This window comes from Sorex fumeus, unplaced genomic scaffold (assembly GCF_029834395.1).
Source record: "Sorex fumeus unplaced genomic scaffold, SorFum_2.1 ptg000047l, whole genome shotgun sequence".
Classification (NCBI taxonomy): domain Eukaryota; kingdom Metazoa; phylum Chordata; class Mammalia; order Eulipotyphla; family Soricidae; genus Sorex; species Sorex fumeus.
Window position 1 is genome coordinate 6,799,304 of NW_026606104.1, and position 13,396 is coordinate 6,812,699.

At 53.3% G+C, this 13,396-nt stretch overlaps 1 protein-coding gene across 2 annotated transcripts in view; it reads left to right on the top strand.

Annotated features, from left to right (window-relative positions):
• The first annotated feature begins 1,908 nt into the window (after positions 1-1,908).
• KIRREL1 (kirre like nephrin family adhesion molecule 1) overlaps positions 1,909-13,396 on the top strand; it is a 101,489-nt gene continuing 90,001 nt past the window's right edge. For both annotated transcript variants that reach the window (XM_056123125.1, XM_056123126.1), the window contains exon 1: positions 1,909-2,090. In XM_056123125.1, coding sequence (XP_055979100.1) covers positions 2,039-2,090 — 52 coding nt within the window. In that variant the 5' untranslated portion in view covers positions 1,909-2,038. The remainder of the gene's footprint in view (positions 2,091-13,396) is intronic.

Sequence of the window (13,396 nt, forward strand, 5' to 3'; positions counted from 1 at the left end):
TCTAAACCATTTGCCTGTGCATGTTTTTTTCCCCTAACATATGAAGGATTCTCTAGATCTGTGCGTAATATGCTTCTGATGATGAGCTTGTGTGTTTTTCTTTGCCTATGCTTGTTGTGTGTTTAGAGTCAATTCAGCCTGTTAACGGTGTGTGTGTAGGGGGGTGGTGGAGGGAGGTGTTGTGACCACCTCACACCAGCAGAGGGGACCCAAGAGCCACGTGCTTCAGTTCACGGTGCCCCAAAGGCGCTATCTTGACCATACAGTGCTCAGGGACCCAGGAGACCCAGAATCCAGAAGGAAAGAAGTGGGGACCTCTCTAGACCAACGCAGTACTTAAATGGTCCGATTCAGCTCGTTCCCCCAAGGATGCAGATGTCCAGGCAACCCAGCAACCCTTTGAGCAGATGCAGCGCTCCTTAGCAGCTGGGACAGGACGGGTTGCCAAACTGGGCTCTTCAGAAGATGATCCCACCCACCCACGCACCCACTGAGTGCCCTCACTGCGCCCACCGGGAAGTTCCTCCGTTCCCCGCGTCTCTGCACTCCCCCCCCCCCCATGGCTATCAAACTTCTCAGCCTTTAGAGACCCTCCAGTGGCCGTTCAGTGCTAGGGATGGCTACTTTCTCCTTCCGGAGGGGTTGACCGCCAAGATACAGAAAAGAAGGGGTCCCCCATCCTCCTCTGTGCCCGCGGGCCTCCCAACGTCTCTCCTGGCCCCACCGCGTGCTGGGTAGGCTCTGAGAGCCCCCGCCCTCCCACCTACAACGCCCCTCATTTTCAGGCCGACTCTGGGATGGTACTGGGCAGAAGGACAGCACAGCTCTCTGTCACCCTCCTCGGCACTCAACGAGTCAATGGAGAATTCCCGTTTTGGGGGTGCGAGAGTTCGATTCTGGGTGTGTTTGTTTTCAAGTGCATGGCCCAAGCCAGCCCACCTCTGCTCTCCCTCACACACGTACACGCGCGCGCGCGCACACACACACACACACACACACACACACACACACACTCACACCCTCTTCTCCAGCACCGTTCTCTCCCCAGCCTGGGGCTCCGTTTCCCCCAGCCCTGCCCGGGAGGACCCAGAGCCGGGATCGAAGCGGGAGGGGGAGCCAGCAGGCAGGCAGGCGGGCAGGCGGGCAGGGTCCCGCTCGGCTCGCAGCTCGGGTCCTTTCTCCCCGCGCGCTCCACTCCCGGGCCCGCAGAGGGGGTGAGAGCGTGCGCGCGCCTCGGGGGGACCGCGGGGCGGGGGTGGGGGGGAGAAGGCGCCGTCGGAGGGCGAGGAGACGTCAGGGGGGGGAGGGGAGAGGGCGGAGGGAAGGGGCGAGAGGGGGAGAGCGGAGTTCCGAGGGGGACTGGGAGCGGGGGGAGGGGAGAGAGAGAGAGAAGGGAGAAAGAGGAGAGAGAGAGAGAGAGAGAGAGAGAGAGAGAGAGAGAAGAGGAAGGGAGAGGGAGAGGAGGGAAGGGGAGAGTGGGAAAGGGGCTAGAGAGGGAGAAAAGAGGGCGGGAGAGGGAGAGGAGAGGGGAGGAGAAGAGAGGTGGAGAGAGGAGGGAAAGAGAAGAGAAGGAGAGAGGAGAGAGGAGAGAGGGGGAGAGACAGGAGGGAGAGAGGAGGGAAAGGAAGAGAGGGAGAGAGGAGAGACAGGAGGGAGAGGAGGAGAGGGGAGAAAAGGGGAGAGAGAGGGAAGAGAGGAGAGAGGGAGAGAAGAGAGAAGGAGGGAGGGGGACAGGAGGGAGAGGAGATAAGGCGAGAGAGGAGAGGGGAGAGAGGAGCTAGAAGGGAGAGGGCGGGGAGGAGGGGAGGAGTGAGAGCGCGTGCAGAAGCGGGCGAGGAGCGGGAGAGGCGGGAGAACGGGCGAGCGAGCGGGCGACCGGGCGCGCGGCGCGGGCCGGCCGGGGGGCGGAGGGCGCGCGCGCGGGTGCGGGTGCGGCGCGGGCGCGCGCGGTGCAGGGGGCGGGGGCGGGCTCGGTGCCCTCCTCCCCGGCTCTCTCGCTCGCCAACTCCGGGCGGCGGCGGCGGCGGCGGCGGGCAGCATGCTGAGCCTCCTCGTCTGGATCCTCACGCTCTCGGACACTTTCTCCCAAGGTGAGGTCCCCGCGGCCGGGCCGCCACGCGGCGGGGGGCAGGTCCCCGGGTCCCGGGGAGGAAGCGGGGACGCGGGGGCGGCTGCGAGGACTTTCCCGGCGGTTTGCCCAAGTTCTTTCCTCCGGCTGCGCGGGAGAACGAAGGAGAATCGGGGCCCGGCGGAGAGCACCCGGGGAGCCGAGCGCCCCGACTCTCTCCCCGATCCCGGGCCAGTCCCCGCCGAACCCGGGAATCCGGACGCTGGGGTCCCGGCTGAGGGGAGCTGGGAAGAGGGTGGGATTTCCGATGGGGGGTGCGGTGGGAGGCGCTTGCAAAGCTGGGGATCCGGGCTCCTAGAGATGTTGCAAAGGGGGGACCCTTTACTCCAACTTATCCTCGCCGAGCAGAATCTGAGCCGCGGCGCCCCCATCCCCGCTGGGGACCGCCCCCTCTAGCGAGACAGAAGGGCGCCCCGGGTCCCTGGTGGAGACTGGGACCTCCTCTCTGCTCTTCGGTGCCCGTGGTAGGGTTTGGGACTGTCTTTCTGCTTTCCGGTGTGGAGTGGAGTTTCAAAGGCAGCTTTAGACCCCCTGGGTTTGGAGGGGAGTGCCGGGGGTGGGGGTGGGGGTGGGGGGAGTGGATTTGAACCCCGTACTGTACTTGGGGACATGAAAGTCTCTGGGTGTCCAAGCTATTTTGGACTGGCAGAGAGAGCCAGGAGATGAGCGAGGTTGGGCAAGATGATGACGAGATGAGTCCTGGGGCAGGGCAGGGGTTACCCATCTGCATCCCTGGCTGGGGGTTGTGCCAGCCAATTCTGTGGCCTCCTGGATTCTGGCCTCTTTAATCATGCGGACCTTCTCCTCTCACCCCCGCCCCCCCCCCATACACACCAAATTGAACTGACACAGAAATTGACACACAAACAGCAAAATAAATAAATAAATAAAAACAAAAGCCGGTCCTAGGCAGTGTCGGAAAGACTGATCACTCACCTCCTGAAACACAGCCCCACCGCATCCTGCTCCAGACAGACACATGCACACAAAGACACTGACCGTCTGAGGGAGAGAGTCCTCCCTCCCTGCACATTCATGCACCCAAACACAGCCCAACTCAGACTTGTGTGCTGGCAGGCGTTTGCAAGGACACCACACACACACACACACACACACACACACACACACACATTTATGAGGACGCCTCACACATTTACTAGGGCATCACACACATTTACAAGGACATAGCTCACACACACACTCTGAACACGTAGTTATGAGGATATCACACACACAGAACACGCACCTTTACAAGGACACATTGTACACACCTCACACACATTTCCAAGGAATTATCTCACACTCTCAGACTCTCTCAAACCCATCTACAGATACTAGCCCTCCCGCAAACAAAGAAACTTGAACAGACATTCGTATAGGCAGCACCTATGGCCATGGACAGGAGACAAAATGGAGGTGGTCTCATTTTGGGGTGGGAGACCGTCTGGGAAGAGGAAGTGGGGTGGGATGGGGAACTCTCAGGTATCATCTGCTCTCTGTTCCTTTCCTGGATGGGTGTGTATGTGCCAGGGAGGGGTGAGATGCTTGGTCCTTCCTCCCCTTTTCAGGCCGCTCTCAGCTCTGAAGGCAAAGTTGGACTGACTAGGAGAGTGAGTCTTGATCATCTGTCCAAGTGTGTGTATGGGGGGCGGGGGGGTGTCCATGCCCCCTTGCTGCCTCCCCCAGATCTGTGAAAGGGTGCTGAGGGAAGAGGTCTGTCCCTGCTGTTGACAGTTCAAGCCCGTCCTTTGGCAGGAAGTTGGGAGAATGACTTCAATTCTGACTTGGTTCAGCCAAGCTGCTGGAGAGGGAGGGGGGAGGGGGTGGAGGCCCATATTGGTGGCTGAAAGAGGGTAGCTGGGTCTATCCTGGTATGTGTTGGGGGCAAGCTGAAGTCTGCCCCTTTTCTACTGCACTGGCATATGAACAACATAGATACCAAGGAGCTTTGAGGGACAAAAGCTGCAGTTGGGGTGGAGGACTGAATCCAGCCCCCTTTTGAAACCTCCAGAAAGAGGGAAGTATGAAGTATGTGGTGGGATTTTCTCCCTCTGGAATTGGGGAGGGGCCAGGCGTTAGTGGAACTCCCGCCTGCCCACATCCAGCAGAGGTGAAGGCAAGAGCTAGTGCTGGAAAGTATGTGGGGGAAGCACGGGGGCAGGGATACCCAGGGCGGGTGGGAGAAATACCTCAGAATGGTCCACAGATGCTGAGAAGCTGAGCCAGGAACCTCTCGACCTCCTCTCCTGAGCACGCCTCCCTGGGAAGGATTATCCAGGTCTAGCCTGGGCAGAGATGGAGGGAGCAAGTTTGATGAGGGGCTGTGGGGAGATAGTGGGAGAAGGCTATTGAATTGGGGGGTGGGGGAGTAGAGAGGAGAGGGGAAGGGGAGATTCAGCCTAGGCAGAGAAAATAAAAAATCGCATTTTAAAGAATTTCAATGGGCTTCATCAATCTTCATTTTTCACTAAATAATTTTCTGTATCTTATCTAAATGAAAACCATTATCCTTCCCCCCATTTCCATCATGCGCTGGCTCCTCAGACTGATTGCGCTGAAAATTGAAATATTTATTCATTTTCTGGGAGATTTTCTCGCTCCCTAGTCTCGGGGAGGAGAAATTGAAAAAGAAAGATTATAGCTAATCAGAGCAATGTGGGATGACAGGCCAGCCCAGCAGGAGCTGCCTCCAGAGGGAGGCGGGACTGGGAGTAAATCTGGCCCTCCACCCTGTCTTGATGGGGGCGGGGGGTGGGGCAGTGGCACTTTCTAGAGATTGCCTGTATGTAGCCGAAGCCTGGCCACAAGCAGGAGTTTGGAAGGGAGTGGTGGGGACCTCCTGTTCTCTCCCCAAGCTACAAATGTGTCAAATGTCCCGTGTCTGCCACCAGCCCAGAATGAGACTTGAGGTTGGAAAGAGGCATGGGGGCCTTGGGCAGGAATCAGGCCACTAGGTCACTCGTTAACCTGGACTGGACTCCTTCCCTTCTCTTAGACCGAAAGAGAGTGCGTGAACTTGTTGCCTGGCATTACCTTTTCTCAAGGTCTTGGACCCCAAAGAACCCCAGGTGGAGAAGAGGAGCAGGGGGCCTTCCCAGCATATGCTGACCACATAGCTGGGCCCTGGGTCTACCACTGAGGAGGAATAGAGAAGCCCAGCTAGCTGGTTCCCAGCTCTCGCCCCCTTGAGTTGAGAACCCAGGGGCTCCAGTAGAAAGAAGCTTCTCTAGGGTGTGTGTGTGTGTGTGTGTGTGTGTGTGTGTGTGTATTGGTGGGGTAAAGGGTGGGGCACACCCAGTTACTTCTGGCTCTATGCTCAGGCTTCACTCCTGGTGGTGCTCAGTGGATCATGTGCAGTGCCAGGGGTCAAACCCAAGCCATGTGCAAGGCCAGCACCCTGTCCGCTGTGCTGTCTCTCTGACCCCTCCACTCAGCCCTCTTAACATCCATAACAACCAAGCCTTAAGTTCTCAACTACTCTTTCATTTTCTGTAGGGGGCCACACAAATGCCCGTGATAGCTAATCAGTTGATGGATGGTGAGAGTTGTTACCATGTTGGAAGCAGGGGGCATCGTGACATGGTGATTCAGTCACAGCCACCAAACCCGCACCCTGATGACCCTCAGGAAGGGGCCTTCTCTGAGCCTCCTCTGTAAAGTGAGGAGAGAAAGAATTCCGCCTAGGGGTTTTAATGCATTGATTTGTGCAGAGTGCAAGGAGCAGAGTCTGGCACAGCGAGACGGTCTCAGGAATGCTTGCTGTCCTGGCTTTGTGGCTGAACATCAGTCGACAGGCAGCCCTGTCCACTGGGGAGCCTCTTTTTTTTTCTCCAGCTGCCCTCATCCATGGTCTCGGGCTCCAGTACCTCCTCTGTGGGTTGGGACTGATTGTGAGCTGGTCAAAACCCAGAGGAGTTGTCATTAAACTGCTTTCTTTGGTGGAGACTTCAGAATTGGTGGGGAGGGTCGGGGGAGGGCAAAGAGGAGAAGGGATGTATTCTTGAGGGTCGGGGGGGACATGAGTTCAGGAGGGCAGCATTTTGGAAAGGTACACATACATCATTGACTGAGCCCTGTGCTGATTTTATATGCATGGACCAGCTCAGCACCCTCTTATCCCCATTTCTCGGATGAGAAGTTGAGGCTTAAACAGGTCACGAAGCTTTGTAATAGTGGGAAGACCAACCAACTTCCAAGGCTGCCTTCTACCTGTTTGCTGCCCCCGCCCCCCGCCCAGGCCGGCAGAGCCCTGTGCTCTACTACGGCAGGCTTCTTTCCTTATACTCAGCAGTCTGGAAACCAGGAGGTTGAGGGAGTGAGTGTCACATCAAAGCAAACTCACTCAGGCTTGTTCTTCAAGCCTGTGTTCTCCCTTGAACATGGATCTTGCTGGGTTGTTTCTGTGGTTCTTTTTTTGTTTTTGATGTCCAGGATTGCACCCTTGCTGCAGTGCTCACACTCACACATTGGGTTGTGGTTTGCCACAGTCACACACTGGCAGTGCCAGGGATCACATTGGCAGCTGGGGATTGCTCTTGGCAGTGTGGGGTGGTGCTAGGGATTTGAGGTAGATACATTATCATGAGCCACATCTCCAGCTCCCTAAAGGACATCTTTTATTTGGGGTTTCAGTTCCACACCTAGCAATGCTCGAAGCTACTCCCAGCTCAATGCTCAGGGTTGCTCCCAGTGGGGACCACATGGAGAGCTTGAACTCAGACCCTAGAGGTATTACTCCAGCTAGGATTTTTTTTAAAGGACTTTGCATAATAAATAAAAAGCTTTGTAACTTTCCCTCCCTTTCTTCCTTTCTCTCTTCTTTCCTTTCCTTTCTTTCTTGCTTTCTTTCTCTTAAAATTTTGGTCACATCTGGCAGTGCTCAAGGGTTATTCTTGGCTCTGCACTCAGGTATTAAGCGTGGGAGACTTATATGGGATGCCAGGATCGAACCCAGGTTAGCCACGTTCAAGGCAAACACCCTACCAACTGTACTATCACTCCAGCCCCACAACTTTATATTTCTAATATTAAACACAACTTTATAGCTTCATGGGCAGTCCACAGGATACATAGGGTGAAGTAACAAATGAAGACAATTCTTGGCTGGGGTTTTGAGCGGCCTGGTCTTACGTATCCCAGAGTAGGTGAAAAATGGTGATTGGAAGTGGGTGCATAATCAAAGCATCCAAGTTACCTTTTATTATATTATTACCATAATAATCCCTAGACCTGGTGAAGTTAAGTTTACCTCCTCTATCTGTCATAGTAGATGAAGGAATCAAACTGAGTTTAATTAACTTGCTCACGGCCACACTTGGGGTCTTATTTTATTTTTTACTGTTATTTTGTGGAGAGAAACACCTGGCAGTGCTCAGTGTTTACTCCTGGCTCTGTGCTCATTCTCTGGCAGGCCCTGGGGACCATATGGGTTGCTGGGGATCAAACTCAGATTAGCCGTGTGCAAGGCAAGTACCTTATAGACATTGCTATCGCGGCGCCCCCCCTGAGGGTTTGTTTTGCTTTTATTTTTGTTTTATTTATTTTTGGTTGTTGGGTCATACCCAGCGGTGATCAGGGCTTACTCCTGGCTCTGCCCAGGGATCACTCAATCACTCAGAGAATATGGTGCCCAGGCAAGTGCCTTCCTGGCTCTACTATCTCTCAGATCAGCTGAACCTGGGAACTCAGTTCTTCTCATTACAGAACTTGCCCTGCTGGGCATCTCTCCTGCAGAGCCCGTGTATTGTGCTGCCCACAGGTTAAGGCACTGTGTCCAGGAGACTCTCCCCTTATTCCCCAGAAGTAGACATGGATCCCCCACCCCTTACCCCCACCCAACCCTTCACCACCACCACTTGCTTCCCAGAGCTCAGCCCTAAGGCTCAGCCCACACCCAGTCTCCTGCTGTTCTTGGGTGGGAATCTCAAATCTGCCCCTGGTTTGCCCTCAGGAGGAGGCTTAGAATGCTATAACCTCTTCCCACCTTTCCAGTTTCCTCTTTAGCAACTTTAACATTGTAACATTTTTCATAAGTATCTACTCACATAATAGAGATATACCAGCATTTTGTTACTATTTACCCTCTTTTTTTTTTGGTCACACCCAGTGATGCACAGGGATTACTACTGGCTCTTGCACCTGGTGGTGCTCGGAGGACAATATGAGATGCTAGAAATCGAACCCGGGTCAGCCGCATGCAAGGCAAACGCTCTACCCGCTGTGCTATTGCTCCAGCCCCACCACGAGTGTTTTAGTGACTCAGAGCTATTGACCACCCTCTCTTAAAGGTGGAAGTCACTATCCCCATTTCATAGGTGGACAGAGACCCGAGGAAGTTAAGCAGATTGTCCAGGATTACAGCCTGTGAGGAACAGAGCCCAGATAGAGCCCGAGACAGAAGTTGGGGTGGGGACAGGAGTGATGCCCTTGGAGGCCAGCAGGTCTGCCTCTTCTGCATTATTGCTCTGTGTAATTCTCTGGAATCCTAAACTATTTGCGGTATATGTAGACTTATGTGCATGGACTCACATATGCCCTCATGCATACATCAGCCCTTAGCCCATCTCCCCAAGTCTCTCCATCACCAGAACAGTGGTTTACAGCACTGCTAACTTGGGTGTAGATTTCTATCCTCAGTGGCAGTCTTCCCTGCTTCTTTTTTGTTTTGTTTTGTTTGGGGGCTACAGGCAGTGATGCTTAGGGCTTACCCCTGGTTCTGCACTCAGGAATCAATCCTGGCAGTACCCAGGGGACTATATGGGATGTCAGGAATCAGACCAGCATCAGCCGCATGTAAGACAAGTGCCCTACTCACTTGCTGTGCTGTCTCCAGCCCCCTCCAGCCCCCACTTTTTCTTTTCTTTCTTTTTCTTTTTGTTTCGTGCTTCTTTGAAGACAGTAAGTGTGTGTGTGTGTGTGTGTGTGTGTGTGTGTGTGTGTGTGTGAGGTTTGGGGGCCACATTGATGGTGCTCAGGGCTTGCTCTTGGCTTTGCACTCAGAGATCACTCCCAATGTGCTCAGAGGACAATATGGAGTGTTTGAGATTAAACCTAGGTCAGCCACATGCCAAGCAAGTGCCCTACCCTCTGTATTATCTCTTGGCTCTGAAGCACTACTTCTTAGTCTGATCTTTTGGGCTCTGCACCCCTCTGTACACACACTGCAAGGTTAAGGAAGTCAGAACTCTTGGGTTCCTTGATTCTGTGGTCCATCCCACAATTCCAGGCTCCAGCCTCTGCATTTTCCATCCTTGAGTCACACACACTTTGCATTTAAGTTCCTGAGAACCCAGCATGAAAAGTTACTCTGGCTCCAGACGTTGTCAAAGATCACATCTTTCTCCCCCCCCCCCCACCCCACCCCCGCCCTTCCATCAGCTTTCTCTGAGCTCTTAATTTCTCCCTCCCTCCACATTTAATTTCTGCAGCAATTTTTATTAACCTCTGTAGTCTCTGGGGTCTGACGCCTCATTCCTCTCTGCCCTTCTTAGGCCCATTTAACAAAATTGGGAGCATATTGAAATAAATGGGCCTTACAGCCAGTCAACTTCCTATGGATTAAGGGTCTTAAATCCAGGAGTGTAAATCTCTAGCACTCCCTGACAAATTCCAATAGTTTCCCAGGAGACAATGCTGCTGCTTCATTCTGGGTGCTTAGCCCTAGGAAAGTTCTAGAAGATGGTGAGTCTTCCAGAAGGAGCTGGAGGTAAGGCCTAGATTTGAGGTGCACCTGAATATTTGATACTGTGGGCTTATAGGGCTGTCTCACCCTGGACTATGTTAGGAATAAAAAATTCTGTTGACTAGTTTTCTTTCTGGTCACTCCTGACATTGCTCAGTTCTTACTCCTGGCTCTGAACTCACGGATCACTCCTGGAGGTGCTTGTGGACCATATGCAGTGCTGGAGATCAAACTGCTGTTGGCCCTGGACATGGCAAGCACCTTAACCGGTGTGCTATCTCTTTGGCCCCAGGAATCAAAAATTGTGTACTGGGCCACTTGCTGCTTTTCTTCTCTGCTTCTAGTTCCTTATGAAGCGGTGGTACCTGGAAGGTGCCTTCATCCTGCGGGGGTGTATTGTGTGCTTATTATTGTGCCAGCACAGGTGTTGCAAAATGAAATCAATAGTACCCCTGTTTTCAAAGATCTCTCTTTGGGATTTATGTGCAAGTTACTTGGCTTCTATAAAATGGTGAGATTTTTTTTTCCCCTTCAAATCAGTAAAGGTATATCATTGTATACAGACATATTGAGAGGCACCCTGGAGAGTAATGACCTCCTATGGCCCCCCCACTCAAAGAAGATAAGAAATGTGTGTGCATAGATGCCTGGTAATACCAGATGGGCTCTGGTGGATGCCAGGATAGCGGTGTGCACGGTCAGAACTGCAGAGTTCAGGACAGGGCCGTTTGCTCTGCGCCGCATAGGCCAGGAAAGGCTCCGGGAGGAAGCGGGTTGAAGGATGGACAGGATGTGGATGTGGCAGGAAGAGGAGAACATTCATTACCAGATCCATTGAACTTCCTGAGCCAAGGTGTGGTCTCAGGAATGTGCCGTGCCCACCGAGGCTGACCGGAGCTGAGGAACGGGCTGGGGGAGAAAACAGACGAGAGCATCTGCCAGATTCTGCTCCATAGGCAATGGGAACCGGGGGCTTCTGTGTTTTGTTTTATTTTTTTTTTTTTGCAAAGAATGTGTTAGAAACAAAAAGCAAGCAGTCTGGTCCCTACTCCATTAGTCATCCAATCCTCGCTCCCTCCCTCTTAAACACCTCATGTGCTGGAGCGGCTGTGGAGATCTGCACCTTTCCCGTTAAAAGGGGGGTGGGTAGGGGAGGAGAGGCAGGGCTTGACTTCATAGAAATGCACAGAAAGCCTGAAAGAAATAGCAGGTCCATGTAGGGAAGTCTCAGCTTCGTGCCTAAGTAGGGAAGGCTTTGGGAGGATGAGATGTCTTTTTTTTTTTTTCACAGAACATCTTCAGGGAGGGTTCCGAGAAGATAACCCCCAGGAGAGCTGGCTGCCTTGTGGGCATCTGGGCATGAGCGGAGGCCCTTTGTCCTCTGCAACCCAGACCGAGGCTGTACTGCCTGCTGTCCAGGGCAAATATCCGGTTCAGGTGGAGATGTAGCCATTGAATCTGGATTTAGTGCCTGCTGGGTCAGTTCATGGGCTGTTGTCTCCGGCTAGTGACCTTAGATGTGTGAATATGTGGGGGCTGAGCTTGGAGATTCTGGGAACATCTCAGGTTTTTCAAAGAAACGCTTTTGAAGAATGTCCCCAGCATGCCCTCCAGGGGAGGCCTGGGGTCCAGGTAGGCGAGTATTTTCGAAGCTATTTTCTAAGCTTCCAGGCTGGTCCTGATACTCAGCTGGGCACCAGCGATCCAGAGGTAAGTGAGATTGAGCCCCGTCCTTGAAGCTCTCTCAGCCAGCCTGGGAGATGGTTGGATAAACATATATTGACAATACCATACGATCAAGGTTGTGAGGGCGGTATGTGAAAAATGCTGAAGTCTGGCTGTCAGGAGGGGGGTGGGGGGAGGGGACAGCCGCAGATGTGAGGCTCTGGGCTGCTGCTGTGGCCTCTGGAATGCAGGCCCCAGCAGATCTCCCGGCCTGGACAATCCCTGATTGTGCCCCCTGCTCCGGATGGAAGGAGCAGAGGAATTCCAAGGAGTGAGTTGAGGTCCCTCCCAAAGATTATGATTTCCAGGAACAAAGGCGGTTTATAGAAAATCCCACCTTCCCCCCAATCTCCCAATCTCTTGGTCCAGTTTCCTCCTCCCTTCCCCCTCGCTGTGGAGCTGATTACTAAATTAACTTGGTCCTGATAATCAGCTTAGCGGAGATTCTGTTTTTGTTACTGTTTTCATGGCTCTCTCCTCTTTTCTCTACAAATTCTTCAGGAGCAGGCCTGGGGCCCTATTTGCCCCATTACCCTGCATTGTCAAACCCAGAGGTGATTTTTAACGGCTTCTTCTTCCCTAACTTGGTGATTATTAAAAGGAATGGAGTTGAGACGGACATTTGCGGGGTCAGGGAGAGATCTGGAGAGGGAGAAGTATTTTCAAAGGGAGAGAAACCCGGGGTGGACTGCTGGCCAGTAGTGGGAGGGGAGCCCTGGGAGAGGCTGGGCTTCCTCTGGATCCAGGGCTCTGAGAGTGTGTGTGTGTGTGTGTGTGTGTGTGTGTGTGTGTGTGGCGGGGGGGGGGGGGAGGATGGAAGGACTCCTGAGTAGGTTGTTTTTTTGTTTTTTGTTTTGGGGGTAGTTTTTTTTTTTTTCCTTTTGGGTCACATCTGGCAATGCATAGGGGTTACTCCTGGCTTTGCACTCAGGAATTACTCCTGGCGGTGCTCAGGGGACCATATGGAATGCTGGGAATTGAACCTGGGTCAGCCGCATGCAAGGCAAATGCCCTACCCGCTGTGCTATCACTCCAGCCCCCTGGGTGGGTTTTTTTGTTTGTTTGTTTGTTTTGGAGGTTACTCCAAGTGATGCTCAAGGCTTACCCCTGGCTCTGCACTGAGGGAACACTCCTGATGGGGCTCAGGAGACCATATATGGGTGCTGGGTTTAGATCCAGGTCCACTGCCTTCCCCGCTTTCCTCTCATCGTAGCTTGGACTTCCGGGTTCTGATGCATAAACCTGACACACCATTGTATGCCTCAGCAGCATCTTCAGGGAAATCTACCCTTTCATCTCTCACAGGATCTTCCTCTGCCACCCCACTGATAAGGAGCCTTTCACGGAGCACCCTTCCTTGCCCTTACCTCTCTCACACACATCTGCTGTGGGCAGGCCACAGCATAGAGGATGTTTCACCCTAGGCTGATGTGCCTCTCACCCATGCCCATCTGGGAAGCCTCCTACCTGCCTTCAGGTGAAGTCAGAACACAATCTCCTATCAGTGTTGGAGCCAAATCTGACTTTGCAAGGTGGGGAAAAAATGGCCTGACCACAATTGTGGAATTACACTGAAACACTGCTTCCCATTTATGCATAAAATTAAGAGGCCAGCCTGGCCATGGGTACCCCTGGGACCAAATTGGTGTCCATTGCCTTTGGTTTGATTTATTTATTTTTAGTTTAGTTTAGTTTTGTTTTGTTTTGATTTGGGGGACACACCCGGCAGTGCTCAAGGCTTACTCCTAGCTCTGTACTCAGGGACAAGTGCACGCAGGCATTTGGGGGACAGAGTGAGATCAGACAGAGTGAGATCAGTCCTTGGGAGACACTCAGGGGTGCCGGGTTCAAACCTGGGTCAG